The 27,999-nt window shown below is 50.7% G+C and overlaps 1 protein-coding gene across 3 annotated transcripts; it reads right to left on the bottom strand.

Annotated features, from left to right (window-relative positions):
- Positions 1–19: 19 nt before the first annotated feature.
- LOC143428895 (LIM domain only protein 3) lies at positions 20–25,745 on the bottom strand. Of its 3 annotated transcripts, XM_076904162.1 has the most exons (6): positions 25,639–25,745; positions 25,486–25,564; positions 25,427–25,440; positions 24,628–24,753; positions 7,339–7,495; positions 20–492 (listed from the first exon to the last, which is right to left on the bottom strand). In XM_076904162.1, the coding sequence occupies exons 1-6, from the start codon at positions 25,719–25,721 to the stop codon at positions 334–336; spliced, it is 618 nt and encodes a 205-aa protein (XP_076760277.1). In that variant the 5' UTR covers positions 25,722–25,745; the 3' UTR covers positions 20–333. The 3 variants fall into 3 exon arrangements, with proteins under 3 accessions (XP_076760277.1, XP_076760274.1, XP_076760275.1); XM_076904159.1 differs by having other exon boundaries at positions 25,427–25,564; XM_076904160.1 differs by having other exon boundaries at positions 7,360–7,495; positions 25,427–25,564.
- Positions 25,746–27,999: the final 2,254 nt, after the last annotated feature.

The raw sequence follows: 27,999 nt of genomic DNA, 5'->3' as shown, positions 1-27,999 counted from the left end.
TCACCGGAATTCATTAGACGTTACCAAGTAGTAAGAGGAAATGTTTACATTCGTGAAGAGATACAGGTTCCTGGGAAATGCGTGACGCGTGTCTATGCCTGATTATTTTGCGACCGTTCGTCTGTTGTCGTTAGAGTTCGTTCGCCTGCGGGCGTTTTTGTAAACGAGCCTCGAACGCGCAAACGGACTCTCGTGACTTCAGTGACGAGCTAACCTTCCGAGTGGTTACTACGATAGCGACAATAGTGATAGAAGACGTTCGCGTGTGTGTCGTTAAACGAATTTGGCAACGCGTTAGCGGTACGATCGACACGCCGTCGCTTACTTCGTTTGTCATTTAGTGTCGTACGCAGTTTGTGCATTGATACCGTTCAAGTTGTTCATCGTGTTCAGAATGCTGTGGGCGCTGGAGCTCGCTGGCGCCGCGTACCCGTTGTGGCTGTGCGTCGTCTCTCCGTTCACTTGCCTCGGAGGCCCTCCAGGCGATATTATCTGAAAGCAAGAAGGTAAGGAAAGTTAGAACTGGTTCGGAGATCGAAATAACTACACGCAGTGCAAATAATTGATGTACGGTCAGTCGCAGTGTCTGCGTACACCTGGGCAAACATCGAACGCTTTGCAACCTCTGCGGATTCGTCGAGGAACTCGATCGAAATTTCCAAAGCGTGCGTCGACCTTCCACGACCGACCGTAAATGAATCTTGCCACGGTGCAGTTCGAAAATCGACGGATCGAAGCGTAGTCATTAAACATTTCTGTGTTTTCGTTTTCGTGTAATGGAACAGGTACGAAGTCAATTTGAATGCGTTAAGCGAATCTAATATAGGGTTTGAAGAAGTGGAAAAGAACTCCCGGTCCCATAATTACATTCGCAATCAATCGACCGGGCAACGCCTTAATCTGATTCGAGCAATTATTCACGACGGAGACTTAAAACTCGGAAGGAGGGAGGCGTTCGCGCGCAGCGAAAGGGGTTGACGCCACTAACGAATTCGTTTTAGACGCGGTGTACTTGTTCTCGTTTCGGCGCGTCTACGGTTCTACTCCAAAAACAAAAGGCCAGAAGAACGAACTTGTATCTCAGCTCAGCCGAGAGCAACTCAACTTGGGCGTTCCCTCCCCCGTTCGTTCATCCCTCCTATCTTTTTCCCTCACTCGATATCCTCTCCTCCTCGTTCCCGTTCTTTCTCTTTCTCCTGCGCCACTTGTCTCCCGGTGTTTAACCGTCTCTCTATCTGCAAGGCATATTCCACCGGGGAACGACAGAGAGGAAGAGAGAAAGAGAGAGAGAGAGGAAGAGAAAGAGTGCCGGTGGGAGCTGCGAGGGGGTACCACGGGGAGCAAGAGATACCGCTAGGATAGGTAAGTGCCCGTTGAAAACTTCAAACTTCGTATCTCTGGCTCCGTTGTTCCCTTCACCATCAGTTTCTCTTAGTTTCGCCAGGCAAAGGTGTTAAATTATACAGGCTTAAAATTCGGCAGACCGTGCCGCGCATCCCCTCCTGACGAGATCCTCTCCCTAACCATGATTTCGCTCCGCGAGAGTTGATCATGCCAACTTTCGCACGATGCGAACGAACTTGCCATTCTCATGATTTCCCTCACGCGCGGCAAACTTTCATGTCCACAAAGTGGTTGAACGGTTCCGAGGGAGGCACGGTTAAGGGAGGGCAAAAATTGTGCCGGCCCTTTAATAATTCTTTCGAACGTGATGCGCTTGAAAGATGCTCGTGAAAAATGTACCCCCTTTTTAATTGGAAAGTCCAAGGTGCAACACGCCGAGAGGGAAATTCGCGCGTAGACTCGGGCCCCAGTAATTAACCCGTAAATAATTACGATAAAAATGACAAAGTGCCGTTGAGGAAAATGCTTTATCACCGTTACAAGGGCGACTTTCTCCTCCCGGCGAAGAATTTCTAAATCTTCTTGCCGCAACGGGAACCCTTTTTCGCCTTCTCGCGAGCGGAGGACCGCGTTTTGCTTCTCCCTTTCACCTCGATACAAACGCCCTTCCGTTTTGTCTCTTTCGCTCCTCGCCTCTCGCTCGCTCCGTTTCTTTCCGCCCCAACCCTGGCCAGAGCCCCGCACGTAATTAAGAAATCTCCGTGGAAGGCTACGGACCGCTGTTGGTCGGTACCACGGGTTAAATTAAGTCTATGACTTATTCAACTTTTATCTACAATTGCCAGAGGAGGAATTACTGTCCCGTGGATTTACTGCCGTCTTTGTAATCAAACTGGCACGCGCTGTGCAAATCGTTTGCAGAGGCACAGATCTCTGGCGCACGGATATAAAACGCGAGACCAACTACTCGGATATGCGTTTAAATAAAAGAACAAATCTCATAATTTTCAACGCTTTCGAATTCTTTCCACGCGTCTTCCACTCTATTTATCGTAACGCCACGCAATAATACCAGAAACAAATAACTCGTCCCCTGTTAATCGTGTCGCGCACCTTCACCGTGCCAGTGGCGAACGTATCTTTACACCTCGGCCACGAATAAGACATTAATCGTGACTCGACGAGAAGGCGAAGGCAGTTTGTAACTGACGGTAAACGCGGAGCATCAGGGGATTCCCGGGGGGTTGTCGGTGGTTGCCGGGAGCTACGAGAATCGCGTGTCATTTGTCCGTTGATCTCCCGCGGCTGGGAACCAGCCAGGTGCGAGCTAGTTCCTCCACAGTGCCGGTTTTCTTAAGCGCAAAAATTAGCGCCACCCTCCACACCATTCTCCGTGCCTCCGATCCTTGCCCGGCTATCCACCGTCCTCGGCACGAGATGAGAATTAGGCACGTCGTTTATCGAAGGAGGATCATTTAGAACAGAATGCCCGGTACCTCGCTATTTTACCAGGGATTATTATATCGCGAAGGATTTCCTTAATGTGCTTCATCATTTGGAGTTCCCAACAGCCACGGAGTTTCTTGCGAAATACAGACTCACCCCTAATGGCCCTTAATTAACAGAAAACACGCTCGTTGCTATCAGTTCGCGGACTTTGCACGAAAAACATTTGACAGACATTTAACGATCTTTTCCCGTGTCTTTTTTCTAAGAAGGAATGATTCGACCAGTAAGTCCATCTTCCATTGCGAGTCGCATAATCGTTACAAAAGAGGGTAGAGACCACGTAGCGTTCCGTTGTTTCGCAACTAAACTCATAATCTCACATAAGCTCGCAAGCTGGGCTTTCCCATGCGAGCTTTCTCTGCGTGTACCGTACGGAGGGCTAGGCGGAAGCTTTACGTGAAATTCAGCCAAGCCCGTTGCATCTAATAGTACGTTCATTAACAAAAACGACGTACGTGCCAATGGTTCACTGGAAGTTCCGTTCCTTTCGTATTTTTTAATTAACTCTCGAAGTGACTTCCCTCTGATGTCGTGGCGGAATCATAGGTAACGCTTTCGTCGAGCGAATCATGCTTCGGTACACCTGCGTCCAATAAGAATGACGTATATTCTGAAGTTTAATCTAATTCAGGTCGTTTGCGCACGTCTCGCGAACTTGCGGGGGTCTAATCGTCTGGAAGAAGTATAGAAGACGTTGTAATACCTTATTCGCCGTACGAATCTCGTACTGCGCATTGATCCTCTTAAATTCCCATGTAGTCTCCGTCTTGGCATTAGCATATTATCTTCCGCAACCTCCTACCCGGCCTCGGGTCCCCGTTCCCCAGTTCCACCACCTTCAACCCTCTGATTCGCGGAGGACTTTGCAGACACTTGAGAGTTTGTTTTAAAACTCAGATAATCGTTTCGAGCGCCTTCTCCCCGGTGCCGTCTCCCTTTCTTTCCCTCTTCGGGCTCCGTTTCGCTCTTTCCACGTCTGAACCTCTTCGCGCCCCTTATCCCTTTCCCGCGCCGCATTCCGCTCGGTCTCAAGGGGAAAATTAGATAAAAATAAGACTTCTCGCCAATTTTTAAACGCGTTACAGTCGTCCCCCCGCGGGAGGGGGCAGATTACGTCGTTCGAACGAAGTTTCAACTCTACCGCGACGCGATAAAAAGGAGCCCTCGAACGATCTTCGAATCGATTAGAAGTTCGCCTGTTCGAACGGTTTCCTGAACGCGTCTAAAGAGCCGCGTGACGCGTTTGATAGATGAGCGCCAGGCCAAGCCTCTTTTCAACGAGGCGTCGCTTTCTTCGTGGAGAGGCAACAGCCGGAGAAACGGAACGAGCGCTCGGGCCCAGGGATACGACGACGGTAATTGAATTTATCGAGGGTGATGACCGTCGTATTTTTTTCCACTCACCCTCCGCCTTTCTTCACCCCCCCATTACCGGTTTACCTAGGATCACTTGGCACGCTCGAGTTATTCGTAAACGCCGCGCAGTCGGGCATTATTTACAAGAGCCGACGCGAGATCCTCTCGGGTGCTACGGGTGAGAAAGATTGGGACAGCTGCCTGTTCTCAGGCAATCAGAAAAACTACCGTCCTCCGCCTTCAGCCGTGGGGCAACTTCGCCATTCCCGTAGCCGCGCGGCTTAAGGAGAGAGTTAGGGGCGGCAGCTGCCACGGCCGGGATGAGCACCCTCTTCGCGGTTTTTAAGAATCTTAACGCCTCCTTCTCTCTCTCTCTCTCTCTCTATCTCTCTCTCTGTCCCCATCCCGCCTCTTTCACTCTCGATTTTGTCAAGTCGAGATAGCGCGACCACTTTGCATTCCGTCGCGACGTCTAATTCCACCAACGAGCCTGCTGTTCCGAGGGTCGAATTATCCTTTCCTTCCTAACTCCTGTTGATCGTCCTTCCCGCCGGATTCGTTCCCACGATCTTTACACGGTTCGATGAAATCTCTTCGAAGAATATCTTTGTAATCGCTCGCAGAAGAATTTAGAGCTATCAATAATCGACTACCAAACGTCGTTTTCGATGCAACGGTAGTAATTCAAAGCGTTGATCAGACGTTATCTAACGCGTCAAACTCACACCGGAAACCAGCTGTCCCGCGAGGATCGTCTTTTCCATTCAGATGCTAAATGTCAAAGCGACAATTCAACGTGGAAATAGAACGATCCCCGATGTTAACCGAGCAGACACCTTCGAGTGTTCTCCGCGAGCGAAGGCATTCACGCTCCAGGAACGACATGTCAAGAGGGATCCATCAGGCTTAGCGTAATAGATGCGCGAACGACATTAGCATGCCGCGGCGATTATTGGCATTAGCCTGACGTCCCGTTATTTCGCGGCATCGGTCATTTATAACCCTCGCCCCGTGAACCCTCCGATGGAATCGATACCCCTAGGCACCCATCGATCCTCGACGTCGCGAGGAACGCGTGAAAACGGTTAGAAAGCTGGAAAGTTTTCTCGGCTCGTGTTCACCGTGACGCTGGAATCACGCTCTAAACGTCATTGCGTGTTAGAAGAAGAAAAATCGCGAGGCGATTGCGACACCGCGATTTATGCGCGCCAACGTCGCGCGCAATATTTCTTCCCGACAGCGGAGAGAAACAATCGTTGACCGTTTCTACTTTCGCACGTAATTCCTCCTTCGGTCGCGATCACGCCGTTCCTGTTACCTTGGCGGATTTCTTTCCTCTCTTTTTTCCTCTCGTTCGAACGCGACGCGCACGCGGATTCCGCCACTTCGTCTCGCGAACATTACGTGCAAACTGATATTAATTGAACTAAACAGCCACGCACGCGGCAGCGAGAACGCGCACGCAGAAGGCCACCGCCGCCACCGCGGGAACATGAACGCTTACGTGGTGTAGAAATAGAGTCGCAAGGGTTAGCAACCCCTGAATTACACGCAGTTCCCTTGCAGGACGGTTAAGGGGAGGAAATTTGCATATTATAAGTAGTACACGCTGCCGAGTCTGATATCATCAGGCTGGGGACCTCGTTATTCTGTGCATGCGTACAATTCGAGCGTGTGCGCCGGCAATCTAGGCTCCTCGACCAGCCTTAAAAGTTTGTCTTGAAACTTCCTTAACGATAGTTTTAAGTAATCATGCGAATCGCCCCCTCGATGGTCAGGGTTTCAAACCGCTGGCTTACTAAAAATGAAGCAATTACTAAGAAAAATATCGACGCGACGGGAGCGAACGATCGGCCCTTTTAGATTGCGATTTGTCGGAATATTTATCGATCTCGACTACTGCGACTACTGCTAGGCTGTAAGGCGAGTTAGGCTGCGGTCGATCGGTAAATATTGCGCTTGGCAAATCGCGAGACGTGACGCAGCCATGTAAAGGGACGTGAACATCCTCGCAAGACGGAGGCCGGATTAAGTAGATCGGATCCTCCTTGGGTCAGACAGGCCGAGGTCCGCCCGTACAGCGGGGGCTTAAGATATTGTTTCGAAGCACGGCTGTTGCCTTAAGATAATCAAGAAACCCAAACGGCTTAACCCGACGACGAGTTCATAATTCCAACTTGTACAGTCCTCTGTAGACTTCCGTGGTTATCGAGAGATATCTTCAACGACACTTGCCGAACAAGTTCCCGTTTTATCTCTCATTCGCGCGCGACGGAATAGATTATCCTATCACCCGTTGGCGAGTTTACTCTTTAGTATTTTCTGTTCGAATCGAACGACATGCTTGAAATATTCCCGCGTCTATCGCGCCTGAGGATACTTTTCGAGACAGGAAAGGGCGGGAGCTTCGATGTCGCGTGAATTTTAGCCGAATAATTCCACTGGAGACGCTGGCAAATCCTTATTCAAAGAGTGAATTCTTTCGCACGTTCCAGTCCCGGTGAAGAGGACGGATCGTTACGGTATGCGATGAGGCTTGCTTAACGGGCGGGCTTAATTAATAAGGACACGCGATATCCCAACTCGTAAGACGATGGCGGGGGCGGTAAAGCATAGCTGATGCCTCGAGGGAGTCCTTTGTTGTCGAGAGGGTCAGGACGAGCGACCTGCCACTTTAACCCACCTTAAGGGGTTACATCTTGAGGAGTTTTCAGCCATCCGGAGGAATGCTCGACGATCGTAATCTCCGACAGATCGAAAGCGGACCGCGTCACGCGGTGGAACGCGATACGCTTGCATGGTCAGCATACATATTCTGCGGCGGAACAGGGATATCGACCACGTTTATAGCGGTATCGCTGTCAAAGGATGTCAACCGGTATTTCATGGGATTATGCAGATCGCGGGACCGCGTAATCGATGATTGCAACACGTGACGGTGTTTTTGATAAGTGCCAGATGGCGAACGCGTAACGACTCACTGTCATCCAGGATGAACTACTCGAGACAGTCTACCGAAAACACTTTGAATTTGCTCGTGAAATATTTGGAATGTAATTCTTCTTAGCCTCTTCCGTTACCAATTATTAAAATCCATCCAGCGAAAGAACACGCGAAATGTTTAATTACCTGTGGCTGGAGATGGGTCACCTGTCTCTTAATATGTGCCAGCGTCGCAGTCGAGGGTGGGTGCACGGCCATGTTCGCGAAAACCAGTCTCTCCTCGTAGTCGGTCTCGCAGAGGATTTTGTTCTCGCACAGGAAGAACTTGTCGCCTATGCAGAATCTGTGAACAAGACAAACGCGTGCCTGGGTTAAATTTTCCGAGGTAGTCGTCGCGACGATCGAGCCGAGTGTACCTCGAACGCGGCTGAGCCTCGAAGAAATTCCAGCTAAGAGTTGCCGGAGATAGGCGGAGTGGTAAAGCGTGCTAATTCCGTTTAAGACCGTTTTCCGTTCTGCCTCGTCGAGGAAATTGCGAGAAAATAAAAACAACCGGCGAAACGGCACCGGTGTCGTAGCTTCCGAGAGTGTCTTCGGGGTCCTTTAAATGTAAATTTCCACTCGATTCGCAGACGCTACATCGTACCTGGATTACCGCCTGGCTCCTTTCCTGCCCCTCGTAGACGTTGAATACCGGAATCGAAATCTTTTTCAACGACACGCCAATGGCACTTTTCATTTTTAACACTCTTCATAATATCGCAATTTAAACTTACATACAGTTGCAACGCGATACGATGCGTAATACCGTGTGACTAGAATATAAAAATTGTTCAGCCACTAACAGTCATTGAGGTTCCCATTTGATAACTCGGAGCGTCGAGGTAACAGTGCCTTAAAATTCACCGTATGAAATCCACGGTATTTTCCAGCGATCCAACGCGGTGCGTGGTATATATACACAGGAACGGAGATCTCGAAACGGTGGCGAAGTACGAACGTGCTTGGGTTGCGATATAAGAGAAATAAGGTTGCTGCGAGGGTTATACGCATCGACCAACTGTCGCCGTGCGGGCGGTGAGAGGGACACGCGCGTAGGAGGCGCCACTAAAAATCAAAGATTTCGCATTTTTCCCTTTTATTGCCGGCTTAAAAGTCAATTTTTTCTGTAACCGCGCGCGAGAACGGGAGGGGCGCAGGAAGGCGGTGGCGTCTTCTGGGTGTCCGCATAAAGGACGATACGCCGGAAATGCTAAAGAACCTTCGAAACGAGGACCGCGAGGGTGGCTGGCTTCCAACGAGCACAATAGATCCGCGCCGTAGACCACGAGGGACTTGAAAATCGTTTTGTCAGGATACCGTTGACGCCTTGAAATTCTCGTCAGGCGTCGTGAACATCGCTCTCCGCGTGTTACACGTACTACGTACAAAACGGGCGATATGACGAGTTCGTTCCCGCGATTTGTCTCTGACGAATGGGACGCCCTAGCTCTTATTATTTAATCCCGATGTACGTCACGTAACCGTATAATATGCTTTGCTGTCCGTGACCTACCGGATGTGCTCCAATTTTAAACGGAACGTTCATCAATGCGACGGTGCAATAGTAATAGGATTTTGGAAACGTCAATCGCGGAACGTGAATTTTTAAATTAATATTCGTTAACGCTGTCCTCGTTTCGTGCAGTTCGATGGATTTAAGCTCTCGACGAAAGCGAACCGGCGACGTGGCATGCAAAATACCTCTCGTACGTAGGTGTAAACGTAGGGGGTGTGTATATCTTAGTGTATCGTAACTCACCGGTGAATAATAAAAGCATTTTTTTTTCGAGTAGGGACAGTACATCGCGTACATACGGGCATTGCGTATTCAACGGATGTGCTGTCCCGTGGTGGGATCCTGTTTGAGTTTTATGTCGGGATTTCAGTCGAGTGGTTTATACCGCCGCTTATGTAAATGCAGACGTGATTTTTTTCAGCACCTACCCGGGGCCACCTGCACGGATATGCAGAGCATTTGCAGCATTCGAAACGAGCCAGCCATCGTGTAACGTGAGTACCACGCAAAAATGTGCACGCCTATTTTCGCGTAGCGTTATCAAAGATCCCCCGATCAAATTTTCCGTACAACCGATCTTTATTTCGCATTTAATCCAAGAGACGGTAGAACGCTTTCCGATACGTAACGCGATTGATAGCAAAGGGGATGATGTGGCGTCATCAAAATTGAATCGAGATAGCATCTGTTCGCGTCTGTAACCGATATCGCGAACAGCGATCACTCTTCGATTTTCCGTACCTTTAATTCCGTTATTTCGTACGGTTGAGACGAGAGAGGACTGTGGGAACCAGCGCGAAGATCGCGCGTAGAGAGCAAACAGGCTGGTTAACGGAGGATGGCAGAAAATAGCGAGAAAACCGAAGAGCGATCGGAACATCTAGCATGGACCGTCGTAAAAAGCAATGCTCCACCGTAACGGGGTACGATAAGTGCCATGGTGCGAAGTAAAATCGATCCCGGGGGCAGCGTCGAATCGTGCGCCATAAAAAGGGAACATTAGAGCGAGACGTCGGCGGTGCGCGACAGAGAGACAGAAGGAGACGCGAGCAACGAGATCGTGGCATAATGGTGTTGTGATTTTCTCAACTAGATACGCCATACAGATTGCCTCCGTGTAATGTTAAACGCTTCGGGCATTAGTGGCGTTAAATGGCGCCAAAACGATCGCGACTACGCGCGTCGCTTCGAGGTGCGTTCCCGAGAAAACATGAATCTCGCGAATTCTGAATCGTTGGAATGCAAACTAGCTGGGTATCAACATTTTTTCGCGATAACCACAGACACGCGATTGCATAGAAATCGGTAAACGACGATGGGCAAAGGGTTTGCGCCGCAAACTGTTATCCCCGCGTCGCGACTCGGGAACGCTGCTAAGTCGAGAGGAAGCCTCCGAGATTCGTAGGCAAACAGAGCGAGTCCTCGAAGCCAGGGGGTGAGAAACCCCAAACGGCAACACTTCGACGGCAATCGAGACCAGAGACGAGGCGGGCGGCGGTGCAGCAGCGGCACGGAGGTGGTTGCAGGGAATAAATTTTGTACCCGATCGCGGGTAGTCCCCGCCGGGGGTGAAGAGAAAGCGTCTATATTCTTGGTAGTTGCTGTTCCTACTCAATTTGCATCAAACTATGGAGAGACAACCACCCCCGCGGCTCGAAGCGACCTCCCACACCAACGGATTCTCGCCGAGCCACCGTTCTAGCACCTGATGGAGCTGTACGACCCAACCCCCTTCGACGTTCCACAGTCGAGACTAACGCGTTTAGCAGAGACTCGAACCCCTAATCAGATCTTCCGCCAGCACCCGGGGTTTCTAAGGTGCTGCTAAGTGTGAAGTTAATGGAGTCAAGACGCTGCTCCTTCGTGCCGAGACGTTTGCCCGGCGCGACGTTGGGCACGGTCTGTTTAAGAAACGATAAGAACGTTGCTTCTCGAGGAAACTTCTCACGCCGCTAACAATTTACGACGAAGCACCTTTCAATCGATCTCCACGTTTTATTTGCGCAATATCAACGTTCGGCTAGTCGTATCTTGTGATATTTTTAGGGTATCATCAATTCGAGCATACTTCGAGTATATCGATAAATATTCCAACCCCCCCCAGTCTGTCTCTCGCGGCGTCACCTCGTATCTGGTCGCTTTATTTCGATAATGGCTGCTTACCTAACGCGTCCTCCTGTTAATTAATTCAGACTGTCGGGGTATCAGGGAACTGTGACGCGCTAATTCGATCAGAAGTGAATTCGCTCGGTTCGGTAGCGAGGGCTGGTAGCCTGCCGCTTCGGGGGGAAGTGCGCTGCCTTTGCTTCCAAGACAGATTTACCCCCGGCAGACAGTTGACGTCGCTATCTAAATGTCGCCGCGGAGACGCGTCGGGACGCCACTCGATAATACACAACGCGACGTCTCGAATCGCGGGACTCATTGTCCGACCCGTACGGTGCACACTGACGCGGAGGTGTTCACGGGCTCTACGTCATGTCACGCGTCCCATCGACGTCGAACCAGGGTCCGGTCGCTCGGCTCAAGATTCCCGAGTGCCCTCGACCGGATCTCCTTCCTCTTCCCGCGTCAAAAACGTACGCTCGCGAGGCGCCAGGCTTCATTTGCCATTCCGTTCGGGCATTCAGCTGTAAATCGCGCGAAGGGAGCATTCGTCTTTCTATTAATTTCTATGCGCCGTGAAATTACGCGGCGTCGACCCCAAGCTATATTAATAACCTAGATTACGAAGGAAATTAAGACGACGATGGGTCGTTGATACCTTTGGGAGCGTGGCTTTGTTGCCACGGCCGAAGGGGTTGAAACGCCGGGATGAAGCTGCGATATTTCTACGCGACCCGCTCGCCGTCTCCTCGTCGTCATCGAGAAACGTCCTGTAATACCCCGTGTCTTATCGAACAATCGCAGGGCATCGTTCTTCATTCCGCGCCAGATGATCATCGTAACGTTCCCATCTACGAAACTGTTCGACATTTTTACGTACACCCGCCTCCGTCGTTCTTTCTCAACGATATTGGTCCGCGTTATGATAATGCGATTTGCATTAATATGTAACGAGCCCGGACAAAAGAGGAGAAAAAACACGTTATCGTAAATATGCGAGCCGAAGAGGCGGTTGCCGCTGTTTGAGGTTCAATCGGCTACGCGTATCGCGAATCGATCGGCTCGTTCGCCCCCGTGGCTGGTGAAAAAAAAAAAAGAAGTTCCAAGGCGAAGCGCAATCACATCAAAGATTATTTCCGCCAATAAAACGAAAGTCGAGTTTCGTTCGATGGGGGGAGGGAGGGTTGTACGAATCGTTCTCGGTCGCGGAACAAGACGAGGGCCGGAGAACCATACTAAGAACGCTGGGAGGGTAACACGGAGAGTGTGCGTGAGAAAGAGAGAGCGAAAGGAAGGGTGAGACTAAAGATAGAATGGGTAGAAGGGGTGGCAGCGAGAGGTTAACCGACAAGCTCGGCAATAAATCTACCGTTCGCCTGGAGCAGGTACTTATCAGTTCTCCAGGATCACCCGCGACATCGGTGACTGCGAGAAAAGCCTGCCGGGCTCTCCTCATCTCTCGAAATTGACGCTTCAGTTCTGAACAAGTCTGTCAATCTCGAACTATCCTCATCGGTCGTATCGTAGCGATCTTCGTTGCGTGAACATTAATATCGCAGACGGTGGTCTGTAAAAATGAACTTCAGATACGATCGTAGGTGCTTAAACTGCAAAATCGTTATGCTCTCTTTCATTTCTGAACGAGCAAAGTGGTTGCAGTCCGCGTAACACGGTTCGACAATGCATAGCTGAGATAGGTAGGGACTGGTTGAATGGAAGGAACGCTCGAACGTTTTCCAGCGTTCCACGCACGCTGAAAGGCGGAGGAATCGCAGCCCCGATTCTACGCGCGATTATCTCCGTTCCACGGACGCGTATTGGTTGGATACGTGGTAGCATAACCGTACGGATGGTCAGCGCGATCGATGCCCATTTCGAAAGGCTAAGCTCCCACTCTGCATAATTGCCAGTTAACGGCAACGAACTATAATGCTCTCGCATCAACGCACACACGCGCGGGCGACGCGCGCGTGCACGCCCGTGAACCATCGATTTTCCCGTTTTTATTTTTCCGCGCTCCTTCTTTTTCTCCTTTTTGTTTTTCATTCTTCGTTCGCTTTCGAACGGCGCGCGGACAAAACGCTTTGGTCCTTCAGCCCGCTGGAAACTGACAAAACAGTTTTCGGCGGATCCGAGCAAGAACTTAATTGGTAGATATAACGAGGAAATCTGCCAATTATGGCAACGGCCGATGGTCGATCGATCTGGGCTCGTAAGCACGTACTCGCGCCCATCGATGGGCATCGTGGAGAAGTACGGCTACCGTACTCCATAATTCCAGATAAACTCCGGCTAATTTGAATGGAGGGGGCCATACCGTGTATTCGAGAGACTCTACCGGAAGTGGAGGTCCGGGGTCCGCTAAGTCGCTTTGGTCTACGAGCTTTCGGGTCGCTAAGGGGACCGGGTTAAACATGAGTTACGTCCCTCGCCAAGTTTCCATGGTTAAGTAGCCCCTGGCAGACTGTGCAAGCTTGATCTTGGGAACATGAAATCTTCTATGTACCGATATCGAGTATCGAAAGTTATCGAGCAGCTATGGTCCTAACCGTAACCCTAACCGGCGGGCATTGTCGAGGTTTCGTTTCGGCTCGGTTCGTCGTCGTTTCGCGACCGAGCTCCAGGCAAGTTGCTCTAGACCTCACGTCTTGTCGTCGTGTTATGGTCTTTCACCGTGTTCCTCGACAATAGACGACGCTTTTTAGCCAGTTTTCGTTAGTAAGGCAACGAGTTTCATTAATTCTCGCGCGAGTCGCGTTTAGCCACGTTGATAAATGAAAATTTCACGTTCGTTCGTCGAGGGACGCGCGAGCGATTCACGTTTCCCATCAAACGCAAGGGAATAACGCGGACGAAACGCGTAGAAGTAAGCGTGCGGGATGTTTAAAAAGCGCTGATTCAATTTTACGCTCGAAAAGAGAACGCGCTGCCCTCGATGCATAGCCGAGTACTGTGGATGACAGGGATACCAGCGATGGTGTTGACGTTCCTGTAATTTGGCTGGAAAATATCCAAATCGTTCGCGTAATTCTACCGGAAACTGTAGATTGTTCCGATCCTGTTAATCCTGTCGTTAAAATCAATTCCAAAGCAGTTCACGCGAGTCATTTACTCGATGCCCGGTGGTGTAATGAAAACGGATGACGGAAACCAGTCGCGACTATTTCGCGATGTTCCTCCTCTTTTCGTGTTTGTACTTTATTTTTTCTTTTTTTTTTTTTTTTTTCGTTTAAAGCTCGTTTCCATCAGAGTCTCGTCCCTTTTCTTCTCGCGGGATAGACAAGCGCGGGATCTTCAGGCGCGTTGTACGAGTCGAGCGTACACCGGAACGGATTTAATAAATTGCACCCCACGGCGGAATAATCGCGACCCCTCGCCGCGGAAGGGTTATGAATGCAAACCCCAAAGTTAAGCCCACAATTAAAGAGATCCGCCAGTGCCGATTTAGCCGGGCGAAACTCATTAGATGACTTACGCGGCGCGTTTATTCCGGTAAGCTTGATCGATTTTACCCTGACGAGCCGTCCTTAAACGAGCGCCCGTACGGAAATAGTGACGGATCCGGCTAGACGGTGTTTTAAATATAACCACCGCGGCTTTCGGGCTCGGTAGACGGCGTGTCGAGACTCCGTGGAATTAGAAGGTAAGATACTTCGAAGGCTTAATCAACAAATTGGTCCCTTAAGAGTTCCCCGGCGCAGGACCGTGAACACGCATAATTCAAAGTTGCACGGGGCCACGGTTTAATTACCAAATCTTGTTCGTAGTTAGCTGCAGGAAGCAACCTCGCGAACTTCTTGGCTCGGTTAATGCGTGCTAGGCCGTGCTTTATTATCATACAGGGAAACGCGTGGTCGATCGCGCGTGTTATCGAAGCTATGCTAACTTGGTTGATACGATTGCCCGTTTACGAGAGAAAAATCGAGGGAGGAGAAAAAACGCGGGATCATTTCCTTATATGGTAACTTACGGGTCCGGTTAACTACCTTATCTCGCTTAGGGCAGCTTGTTTGACTTCTAACGGTGCCTCCTTCTGACCGGTAGCACTTGATAACTGAATATCCTGAATATCCTAGAGGGTAGAAACGGAGAGAGAGAGAGAGAGAGAGAGTTCTGCTGGCGAGGCTTAGCTAGCCTAATCCTTTCTGTGGGTCGGCTTTGCATTAAGCAAAGTCCATCAACTTGGCGTAAAGCTGGCGGAGTTTCGAAGACTGTCCATGGTCGAACATTAACACGGTATTATCCAATAATTGGTGAAAATTTAATCCCCCGGCTGGAGCTCTACGAACGCGAAAACGTTCAACGTATCGATTCCTCGGATTATCCCGACGGCAAAAATAATGATAGACGTACCGCTTTCGTCACGGTCCTCTTTTTTCCGTTCTCTCTGTATCACGGACTAGCCGGTCGAACGTTCGAAATGAGAGGAGGAGGGAAGGGGGTTAATTCTTAGGAGGCAAGTAACGGCCATATTTCTCAATAAACAATAAATCAGCTAGGACGCCGAGTAAGGTATAACGCCCCCTCTTATAGATCGAGTTTCCTCTTTGCTCTCTCTAGTGACACATGTCTTTACTCGCTTTTGCCCTCGGTTTTTCCTCCTTTCCCGACACGAGCTTTCTCTCCGCTCGTCTCCTTCCGTCGCCTTTCGAGTCTCCAAGCCCCATTAATCTATGGTTATCTACGGCGTGCGCCGGATAAGTGCGTCGGAATGAGCCATTTCACCCTTGGGAGTTCGAATCCATCCTGTACCCTCGAAGAGAAGACCATCCATAGACTGGCCCTTGGGCATCCTCTTTTACCCTCGCGATGAGCTGGCCGAAACTTTCGCTTTAACGAGATCATAATGACAATGCCAACTGTGCGAAACGAGAACGTTTTGCTTCCGTGACGGTTTACCGAACTCTCGCAATTCTACGTGTATTCCGCGTACCTGGTATCCTACAAATACCACCGGCGAATAGTAACCCGATAGTTAATACCGCCGTGCGTCTGCCATCTCCATTTCCGACAAAATGAAAAACGCAAATGCAAACCAATTGTAGATTGCAAATGAAAAAAAAAAAAAAAAAAAAAAGGTAGAGAATAAAAGCCCGTTCGAACGAAGGATCGCGATCAAGTTTTATCGCGTCACGTTAGCCGGACACGATCGACGAATTCGAAAACCCTCTTGTAACACCGCAGCGCTTTTCCAACGGTGAATAATGTCGTCGGGTTATCTTTTCACCTTCGAGTCTCATAAGTAAAGCGGAAAGCAGCCTCCCCTAGCTGTCTGTCGGTAGATCCGAGCTAACGAACTAAAGAACAACTTTACTTTGCATGCGTTCGAGCAACCCCTGGCCCGTTCTCCCTCTCGCTCGCGTCCCATCGCCGCTACGTAGTCGACGACGTCGGGCCTGCCCTTATCGCCCGGGAAAGTTAAGTGGAAGAAAATGCGTCTTTCTAAAAACGGGGAGACGGCGAGTAAAGTTGAAATTGATGCACTGGACGGGACCCTGAACCCACTGGGTTTACGTGTCGCCTGGGCTGTTCCCGGGGAACTTTTCTCAAAAAGTTGCCCCCGATGGACAACAATCTATTATCGTGCTTCTAGCACTTTGCGACAAGTCCGTAAAACGGTGGCTTTACTTGTCGGTTCGACAGCGTCGATATCGACGCAGCGTCGATTTATTAAAGGGATTCCCGTGTTTATAGATAAGAAGCAATGAACGGTATCTGGTAATCGCGAACTGTCGTGGAAACGAGCCGAGCCGGGCTAGCTGTCGAGAACCAACGTCGACGAGTACCACGCTCGCTTAGCTATGGCCGCGTTGTTATTGCAACCGTACGGCAAATAGCCGAATAGTCTGGGTTCCCGAACTGACGTTGGACGTGACAAGTGATATTATACCGGAGTCGTCTAACTCCGACGCGGCCCAGTAGATACGGGGTGTCTACCACAGACGCCTCTGTAACTCAGAAACCAACGTGTCACAGGGAGGAACGAGGCTTCAGATTGCGCCTTAGTTTCATTGTGACCTGGCGAAGACAGGCGGGCGAGGATGACGCGTCGCCCCCGTCCCGTTGTTTGGCTTATCGTCCCGTAATTAGGAAACGCGCTTTCGAACGTTTCCCGCGGAACGATCCGACGCGGACCCGTCGATTCCACCGTTGAACGACGGGCAAACACATTTTTCCAGTTAACCGTAACGTCGCGGGCATTGTTTCAACGCGACGCGTGATCGTGACGGAGCATCGGAAACGCAGATTATAAATCGCGGATGGTCGCGGGTATATGGCGTCGTTCGATAAATTGCGATTTTATTATCGCTAATAACCATACGAAATTATTGTCTAGCGATATTTACGCGGAGGCTAACCTCGAGCGCCGCACGTTCGACCGTTCCCGCATGCACGAACAGCGACAGAAGAGGACCGTCGATGTGTGCGCACACACTCGAACGCGATCCCGCGCGAACGGCGGAGGGACACGCGCTTTTCGCGATCGTATTTTCGCCATTATTTACGCGTCCCGTGCATACGGTTTTCGCTTCTACGCGGGCTTACGAATGTTTATCGGCAAAAATTAACGGGCAATTTGTACCGGGCGCATTGTCGCCGGTAATTATTATTTTATCGACGGTCACGCGCGAGAGCCCAACCCTCCCGATCTCTCGCGCCTCTCATTATTTATTGGCCCTCGTATTCGATTCACCCGGCCGCGACCGTCGCTTTGCGAAGAATTCGCTTACCAGTCGAACGTAAATCCGCGCGATATTATCGCGCCACGGCTATTAAAACGCTCGTCGCACTGTCTCGTCCAGCTAATTCCCGATCGAGCCTCCCCCTTTTTTCTCCGCGTTTCTCCAGCCGTGCGACTTCGTCTACGCGGAAACGAAGAATTCGACGACCGATAACGCGTACTGGTTCGATGGTTCGCGGTAGCTCGAGATACGAGTCTCCTTTTTCCTCTTTCACTCGCCACGGTTGCTTTCCCAAAGACCCGGTTCAATTACGTACGGGAACGCGTTGCGTCTCGCTCGAGTAATGTCGCCCAGACGCGCGTACAGCCGGCCGTTTTTCGTAATTGGCTCGGCTGATGCCAAGTCATGCACCGGGAAAAAATTACATTTCACGGCACGCCGGGTGTTGTTTATAAACGCGTGTACAACGGTGCGCGAAAACGAACGATGTTTGCTAAACGCAGCCGACCCGGCTGGTAGCGTTGCACGCGCGGAGGACCGTCCGCGCATCGAAAGGAATTTTTCAACGGGGCTGGAGGAAAGGGATGGCGCCGCGAGGAGTCGCGTTTCGCGCGTCACGCATCGTATGGACGCACTCGATTATATTTCGATCACGGTTATAGTAAATCTAAGCGGGGCAGGGTAGATAGCCCGAGGGAAATCGCATTAATTTCTATAACGACATTCGCCGCGGTGCGGCAATTTCGGTATCGTTTTATCGGCGGCCACGTAACGCAAATACTCTCGTCTATCTGTGCGCGGTCGCTGGCCTGTATATAATATGGCGAGGGTCTTTCGTGTGGGTGTGCGACCGGTCCCCGCGCGTATACACCCGCGTATCTGCCGTCCGCTTCAGCTAATTTCGTGTTTGCTCGATTAATTTCCCGCATTTAACGGAATTTGATGTTTCGTTAATTATTCTGTCGTGCGCGCCTCATACCGTACGCACGCCCGTACACGCATGCGGCTCTCTGCGCTCTCGTTCGCTACTTTCGCATCCACCCGTGTCGGTCCCGTTCGTATCGTATCGTTGCCGGAGAACGCTGCGACCAGCTAATATCACCGTTCGAATTGACAGCTGGCACCGATGTAATTTCTACCGCGCTGCATTTTCCTTCTACCTTCTCCTACTTTTTCTTCCCTATTTTTTGAACGAAACGATACGAACGTCACGATTCTCGTCATCGACGAACGAGAAACATCGTCGAGCAGAATTGTGGGCGAAGTTCATTCATAAAATCCTCGATTAGCTTGTCGTTATGCGCCGAAAGAAATACGAGGGACGCGTCGCTCGTTCCCGGATCGAATCACGTAGGAATCGGTCACGCGACGATGCACGCGATGAAATATTAAAATAGGCAGAAAGCGCCGAGGCGTCGTTAAGGCGGCACGCCGACGTTAACCGGGAGCGGACTAATCGCGACTTGTCAGAGTGATATAGGGCATGTGTATGCCTTATACGCGAGGAGTTTAATGCCCCGTTTAAGCCATGCGAGGCTCAGCTACGTCCATTTTCTAACAAGGCCCCTAAACCGGAGATTAAGCCATCACTTTGCACGAGAGCGGTTCAAAAATCCAAGGATTACGTCTAGACACCGGTACACCGGCGTAAGCGACGGCAACGGCTGCGAATTAATTATGACGCCATGAGCAGTATCTCTTCCGCGTACCCCACTCTCTGATAAGCGATCCTTTTTGCCGCTTATCCACTCGTTGTCCCACGCACCTGAATCTCGCTCGAGAAATTAACATTTCTTGCAAACCAGATTTCTTCCTACCTCCTCGACTCGACGTTGGATCGAGCGTTCGATCCTCTGTAATTCCATTCAACCCTTTGTTCGCGAGGGTTCGCGCGAGCGTGTCGCTCGTTCCTCCATTGAAATCAACGTCGACGCAACAAAAGCAAAGATTCAGCCGCGTATACATGTATGATCGCGGGCCAAGCTTGCAACGTTGCGTAGCCTATTATACGTACACACGAGCCGTTCTCGTTTGCTCGACTGTCGGGGTTGGAGGGCTCGAAGCGGGAGGGCAGCGCGGTGGGTTTTGTAATGGGTGACGGTGTGGGCGCTGGTACACGTTGCCGTGTGTGTACGCGTTTACGTGCTACGTTGCCAATGATTTATGTATACCGCTAATTACCAGCATGCACTGCACTGTTTTATCCGGCGATCATAGTTTTATTAGGCCAACCTGTGCATTGCGGTATTGTCAGCGCCAAAAGCACCGCCGGCGAACAATCCGTGCCGGCTGCGTGAAATGTGCCACGTTCACGGGCTGCCAGCGATCGATTAACGTTTCGCGCAAAGATTCCCAACTATCGAGCATTCAATTGCGACTGATTTTACTGGCTACGAACGAACTTGCCGCTCTGAACCGCTTGGAGCTATCAGCTTCGAGGATCTTCAAGGCGACACGTGTCCATCTTAAACTTCCGATGGTTTCTTTTATTTTAACTTTGGGTAAGAAAAAATTCGCTTCTCGTTTTAATATCCTCCACCCACGAGTCGTACGAAACGCATCCACGATCGAAGGCCCGTACTTTTTTCCCTCGTTCGCTCGGATCGTCATAACCTTTTATTTGGTATCTTCGGTTTAGCTACGCGCCCTTTACCGAACCTGTTGCCATTTGACCGCAATGTTCAATTTCCATCGGTTATCGCGTTCAATTAAACTCGGAGAGTTTTTGGCTCGGATTACCATGCACGGTGCGGGTGCACGCGCGCTGTGTCGCGGTGGCGCCGATGTAACGCGAGGGTGTATTCGTAGAACTGTGAAACGAACGTCGCGATCGACGACCGTCCGTATCCGTACTCTTCGCTTCGTGCACAGAGGGGTGGGAAAATTCCAAACAAGTAATTTCGAATACCCGAAATACGTGACTAATGATGCGCGTGGCGGTAGCGTCGAAACGTATATCAGCTCGTTACGACAGAAGCGAGCAGCGTTCGATTTCCCACAGCCCGACCATCGTTCCTGCAGAGAATCCGTCGATCGTTCAAGTAATTCGATCCCGTGTGTCGCGTGTTTCATTTATAATCGCGCTGGAACGTCTATTACCACGAGTTTGTACGTCCTGTGCGAAATAGGGGGGGAGAGAGAGAGAGAGAGAGAGGGAGAGAGAGGAAGGTGCGCACGGGCGCAGTGTTCAACTACACAGGGCCGGCGTTCGAAGGCGGCTTCGGCGAAGGGGATGAAACGGGTTGTTAAAAGGGGGTGGAACAGGAGGAGAAGAGGACGAGGCGCAGGAAGAGCCGTAGCGATAGGGGGTTGGACGGGGAGGGGGTAGGAAGAGGGGTCTATCGGTGGCGCTACCGGAGCCGGCAACGCGAGTCTAGGTTATCCGGTGACAAAGCTGGTTCGGCTCGTGCAACGAGGCCCTCGGTACGTCGGATTATCACCATTGAAAATGGTGCAACTGAAACCCCACTGTTCGGATGCAGCGGCGCTTGAACGCGATACGCGGGCAAGCTTTGCATCGAAAACCGGAAGCGAATTCCTTGCCTGTCGCGCGTTTATTGGCCGATCACAAAAGTCCGGCCCGGGTGTTGTTTTTCCCTGTTACCAAAATTTCGCTTCTGATCGATGCCTTTGGTGTACGATTACCGATCTGTCTGTCCGGATCCGCCGTGATTTTTCGCCGCGGCCAACACACACACACACACACACGCGGTGGCTGCGCGTAGAGAGAAATTCATCCCCCGCGGTTGGGTCGCAGGATTTTTCTAACAGGAACGATTATCGTCGAAACGATAGAAACAGAGCGGTTCGCCGGATTCTTCCAGCCGGGGTAAAGTCGGATGGTTGTCGGAGGAGGTAAGGCGAACCACCCTCCGGGGGGTTGTAGCTAAATTGGCGGCAGTATATTACCGGTCAGACTCCCGCATTTAATTTGAATATAATCGTGAAAGGAGATCTCAGGAGCTCGAGGGCACTTCGCGACGCAGAACTGCGTGACGGTGACCGGAAGTGCTCCCGGGACACCGGAAACAAAATGGCCGCTCCCTTCTACGCGGCTCGGCTCTTTCCATTGCGCGCGGGCTTCCTACCCGGCACCGGCGTCAACCCCTGCGCTGCTGCTCTTCGGTAGCCCCCTGAAGAGCGTGAATTGGTAACGCGCGAGTTAACTTTACATTGTGCGGCATCGCGGTCGCCACGGTCGAACATCGAAACGCTCGCCGAGCCAAGCCTCTTCGCGTACGGCCGCTCGCGGAACACACGCGGCCGATAACGAGGAGGGGGCCCCGTGTTCGTCGGAAATAGAGTCATAACCAGCCCGGATGATATATCACGCGTATCGTTAATTTCTTGCCCCGTGTTTTCCACATCGCGAACACCGCCCGCTGCGAGATTATCCGGAAACGTTTCTATTAATGGCGGGCGGCGTGACTCGGCCGAGCGTTTCGTACGCGCCTCGGTGGAAGTTTAATGATTTTCGAGTAATTACGAGCCCAGGCGATGACTCGCGTGGGAATGCAACAGAGCAGCGTGTTCGATAAGCGCCGCGGAACAATAACAATTAAACCGGCTTGACACGTAATGCCTAAATACAATATAAGCACGAACAATGGACTATAGCCCTGCGAGAGGGAGGAGCCGTATACCGCGCTCGACAATGCCCGCTGCGCTTTCATAGACAAAAGACGGGCTCGAAGTTTCGTCGGTTGGATCGCGGGACGAAAAAGCCTGTTATAGCCTCTAAGTCGGGATGTTTGAGCAAGTTTAATTGCCGTACGCGTCTGTCTGTCGCGTCGTAATTCTTGCGAAATACTCGTTTATCTCGATAAAATTTGATGGACAGTTCTGTTTCGAATTAAAATAAAAATGATCGATGGCCACTTCGTCGATCTCAAGTAATTAGAACGGGGGATTAGCTTTCTTGGCAATTGTATCGATTACTTTTATTGGTACCGCGAGCCGAACGGAACATACCTGTTAATGGATAAACGGGGTACTTTTATCCGGCTGTACATCTCCGCGGGAGAAGGCACGTAAGTGGAAGAGGCGATCGCGAGAGGGCAAAAGAGACGGAGGGCAAACCCTTACGAGTTTACGATGTACGACTCGGCTTAGGAGCGTATGATTAAACAACTCAGGTGTTTTATGCTCGGCTCGTGGAGATCGCGTGACCCAACGGCCACATCCGTTTCCGCTTTACCTACGGTCAACCGCTTCGACCCCTAACCAATGGTTCGCCTTAAGGGTTGCACGTTACCTTCGACCACGAAAGAAAGTATACTTTCGACGTATCTTTAAGCAGTAATCGGCTTCGCTCGATAGTCACGTGCGCGCTGCCCTAGGAGCATGCCGCGCCGCTAACCTTTGCCCGTGCACCTCCATGCCCGTCGCGTTCGTTCCTCCTTTTTCCCCCCTCCCCTCCTCCTTTCTCCTCTCTCTTTACTTTTATTCCCGACCAGCGCTCGCGATAGGGCTCGCTTACATGGTACAAAATTCTATTTTTAATAGCGGTTTATATTTTAAATTCCGCAAAGAACATGTAACCGGTTCGAGCCGGCGACGCCCGTCCGATTAATCCTGTCTACGATCGCACGAACGTGTGCCCCGCTCTCACGTGTACCTCGTTTGTATCCAAACCAGACGCGCGATACGATGCTGATATCGGTTAAACAGAACCCCGTTAATCCGGGGACGGAAGCGTTCGCAGGGAGAAATGTCAGAGAAATGCCGCAGTCTGACATTAGGCAGGCGAAATGCCGGCGTCGAACCCCTGTGAAACCTCGGGCGCCGGCCTCGAACAAGAACGACACGGTACGCGAACCCCTCTTTAGCTATTACTTTCGAAGCTTTCGCGCGATCGATGCGCTCTCGTTAATTGCGGGAGCATAGCGTTCGACGTCGAATATTCCGCGAATAATTCCAGCTGGGAAATTAATTAATTTGCTAATTTTGGATTATCGGTACGCGGTTACGCACGAAAACGTCTCCCGCGGATAGAGGTGTGCGGGCGGACGGCGGATATTTGGCCCGCGCGCGCCCTCGGGATTCGTTAGTTTTCCGGGGAATTAGTCAGCATGATTTGCATCTGACGTACACCTCGAGGCACCTACACGTCGCTCGCATAGTTCGCCAACTCTCGACTTTCCACTCGGATCTCCTCTGCTGCCTAGATGTCTCAACGGCCCGCCGCGCCAACCCACCCCCTCGCGTCAATTACGCCCGTCACGGCTGGAAATTTCATCGCGCTTCTTCGTTACCGGTATAATGAATCCATTTTTCAGGAATTTCCGTTAGATCGCGAGACTTACAAGCGTCAGCTGTTCCCACGGAAATATCGGAGAGGTCAGACCGTAAGGGGTGTTACGATGTACAGATTACAGTGCATAATATCGGTATAACGCGCGAACGGTTGTTGAGGGACGTGAAAAATTACGTCGCCACGAAATTAAGAAATAATCCGCGCAGGAGTAACGCTGCCAAGGTGGTCGATAAATAATTTCGGCTAAGAGTAACGATTATTCCGTGGGATAGAGGGCACGAAGACGGGCAGGGTGTAATTAATCCGACTTTATTGCTCAGTCCGGCGAGAAAGCGTGACGCTTACTCGCGGCTTCTCGATTCTTGCGCCGATTATCTTCATCCGGCGGATTCCACCGGGGTGTACCGACTTAAACACCGACTCGAGCCAGCTTCGAGCTTAACTTGGTTGTTGTGAATAAGTAAGCGAAGTGTTGCGAAGTGCTGCAGAAGTTTAGCCGAGGCGCCCCCCTCAGGCACACGGCCGGGTTGGCTCGAATTAAATTGTTATACGGATGAGCTGCCACGACGAATACTTCGCAGAAACCAGCGACTTCCCTCACCACCCCCGGGTGTGAATGTTTAATCATCCCCTCTCGTTATATTTAATAAAATAATATCGCTAGAGATAGCGAGGGAGAGAGACCGGGTTTCGAGCTATATACCCGTACCACCGACGGCTACGCGTATAGCCGAGAGCTTCCGTGCACTTCACCCCTCCCGCGTTAATCATTTATACGACGGGTGCAGCAAAAACTGATTAGGAGATGGCGATATTCATAGAACAGAGAACCTGGTGTTAATTAGATATTTGTAAATTGCGCCGATCGTTACCTGTAATTACACTGTTGACAGGCGAAACACTCCAAGTGATAGACGTTCGTTCTTGCCCTCATCACCATCTCGAACGCGGGGATGGTTTTGTTACAGGCAGCGCAGTGACCGGTGTGTCCGAAGAGTCTGCGCAAATAGAAAAACAGGAGGAGGTTAACTAATTTCATTGCGCGAAGGAGCTCGTCGAGTCGAATGTTTTCGGACGATATTGGCCCTCGTTTCTCCCCTTCGTGGGGGGGTGTGCACGGATATTATGTCATCCGATTCGCCAGGACGCGTCCCCGCTGCCGATGACATTAGAGAGGTAGACTTTTAGTTCCCGTAGAATGGGAAGCAATAAGCTTACGGCCACCACGAATATGCCATCCTCAAATATTGGGCCATTAATAAAGGCCACGGAGGTTCGATAGCGGGGCGCTCTTTGCAGACGCGCCACCTGCGCGTGTTCCCTCGGGACTTTGTAATCTCAACACGGTTTATTTGCCCTCGCCTGTTTATATGGGACGTGGGTGTATTCAATAAGGGAAACTCATCTGTAAAATTCGATTTGTTGCTTCCGTACGCGACGTCGAGCCCCGTACGTCCGCTAAACGTCTCCTTTTCCTCTTCGCCGTTTATTGACGTCCACAAGCGCCACGGCACAATGAAACGCGGAACGTCAACGCCGTCCGTAGCAGAATGGAATTATAATTTTACAGATCGACGATATTTTATATCCGCCAATACGTTATTCTGGTATACCAAATGAAACATATGAACAACAGAGGGAACATGAGTAAGAGAGAGAAAGGAGACTCACTTTAGATAGTCTTTCTTGCAAAGTATTAGATTGGACCTCGTGAAAAGCGACGGGCCAACCTCCACCAGTCTGCAGTTGCAGCTGTTGCACTTCAAGCAGTCCTCGTGCCAGAACATGTCCAACGCGTTCAGAAGGTACCTTCGATTTGAGGAGAACAATCTTCATGAATCGTTCGAGCCAGCTTTCGCATGGAATATTTAAGAAACATTTACTTTTCCGTGATCAGCTCCCCGCAACCTCCGCACTCACGTTGCACCGGCCCGTTCTTACTCGGCTCGCTTTTAGTCACGTCCATCGTGGCCTCGTTCACTCTTCGCGCGTCACCCTGGAACAGACCGGAACCACGATCAATCACCGCGGCTCGAAACAACGCTGGCGCAACGAATAACAATAACATCGGGAATTAATACGCGTAACGATTATTAGATCGGCAATCGGGCAATTAATTTTGGCCCACGCTATCAACAGTCGATTATACACCACGCGCAGTGGGGAGGGGGGTGGTAAATCATCGTCTAACGGAATCGAATGAGTAATCGCGTCCGCGTGCTTTTAACAAGTTTCAACGGCATCTGGCACTAGGACGTCGGCTTGTCTATGAGCAATTAGAGTTACAGGTTCAGAATTTAACGGCGCGGTTAGTGCCATCTGCGTCCATCCCCGTGTCGGCGTGGGCGGCTTTCCTCTCCGCCGCCGCTACCCCCGGCCGGGGACCAGTCCGCCTCTTTCTACGCGCGATGCGGTCAGAGTTTAGAATCGAATTAGTTTGACCCTCACTTCTCTCCACTTATTGCGCGTTTAAGCGGCACCAGCTCTGGAAACAACCACCGTCGGGTTGTCGGGCAACGGGTGCGCGCACCAGCCTTCCCGATAAACATTAATTGTTCTCGCCCGAAGACGTATGTATAATCCACCCCTTGCGCGCCGTTTAAACGAAATTTCGGGGCTTTAACGTTTATTTAATCGGCCCGGTTTCTCTGCCTTCGCCCGTTCCGTTATACCTCTCGCCCCGTCCCACCGTTTTCCGCTCGGTTATTGGACCGCGGCAGATATCGTACGCGTTGCCCGAAAAAAAGAGCGCGCAGCGCAAATACATCTGATTGGATATTCGTGCGGTGTTTCGCGTATCAATTTTTATTGCGCGCACGTAGAATTGAGAAATAGAGTTTCAACGTTGGAAAACTGCCGCTCGCCTGAAAGATAATACTGTAACTCAGAGCAGGACGGACACGCGAGTCCGCCCGTCACAATTTAATACCGATCGGCGAGCAGCATAGTTTTTCGTTAGAAATTGAATATTTTTATGACTCCGCGAAATTTTAGTTCGCTACTAGCGCGAGGGGATGGCATGGGATGGCGATTCGAATTATTTTAATAGAAAGGAGAAGATACGTTAAGGAGAAATCGTCCATTAACTAGTACGATACCATCGTCCTGTCAGAAAGGACTTAAATCCCGTCCACGTCCACTGGGACGTTCGATCTCAGCCACCCTGTATATTTACGAGTACCCGCGGATGCTATGAGCAAAGTTTGTGCGGTTTCAATATGTCCTCTCCCCTTAGCCTGGACACAATATTACAGGGACGTTAATATCTTCTATGCGGTTGAGGCTACGAAGCAAATATTAATACCGTGCCTTTGATACGTTAATTATTAAAGACTCGAAATATTAGAAACTCGTGCGTTCGCAGTCGGTTATCGAAATGGTAGCACCGTTTCGATCAGTAGCAGTTTCCGACAGCAAGAACCGGCCGAATAAGTTCTTTTATTATCGAGTTTCATCGCGAAATGCAATAATAGCCGCTTCTTGTTCTATTATTGTTTCGAAACGGGCGGTATCCCGAATTCGATGGCTACATCGGGGCGAGTTAATTAATCGTGTCGAATCCATTGCGTGCCGGCTCGGTTATCGATACATCGAATATGATATAAATAATGGTACAATTATTATGCGTAAGCTTATACTCCTACGAGTGCGGTGATTCATGGAATATCTAACTAGCCAGGTAAATTATGCAAACTATTAAATCCGAATGCGCGCAAAGTTTCCCACATAATAATTGGGCAACGATTCGGCCGCTTTCTCCCCCCCGTACAATTTATGTCGGGCGTTAATATATTTTATTGTTATTGTAGGTTGATTAAAGTCACCGTTAATATGCCGATCGGAAAAGTATCGAAGCTGGGAACGTCGGCTGGTCCCGTGTTACGCGTTCAGAATTCTCCGCGCGTCCCAATCGATGACGCGGTTCTAATTAGAAAACGTAACGCGATTAAATCGCGCGCTCGCGGGCTATGAACGTAACGTTTCTGGGGTACCGGATCGCTCGCGATGCAAAACCATAGACAGAGGAGCTGGTTTCCTTTGAGACCCGAACCGCGAACGCTTATACCCCGCCGCGCGCGTGTAGCAACAAAAGTATTTTCGCGGTAGGCAGACCGGAATTCGACCGCAGGGATTCCTGCGGAGGCGAAACCTGAATACCACCGGCGACCTCGAAAACCTTGGCCGCGACCTCCGCGCGCGGTCGGTCAATTTCCCAGTTCGTTCCGGAATTTTCAGTGGCCAGT

This window comes from Xylocopa sonorina, chromosome 11 (genome assembly GCF_050948175.1).
Source record: "Xylocopa sonorina isolate GNS202 chromosome 11, iyXylSono1_principal, whole genome shotgun sequence".
Taxonomy (NCBI): Eukaryota; Metazoa; Arthropoda; class Insecta; order Hymenoptera; family Apidae; genus Xylocopa; species Xylocopa sonorina.
Note: the sequence above shows the minus strand (reverse complement) of the source record. Positions and strands in the feature narration are given on the sequence as shown.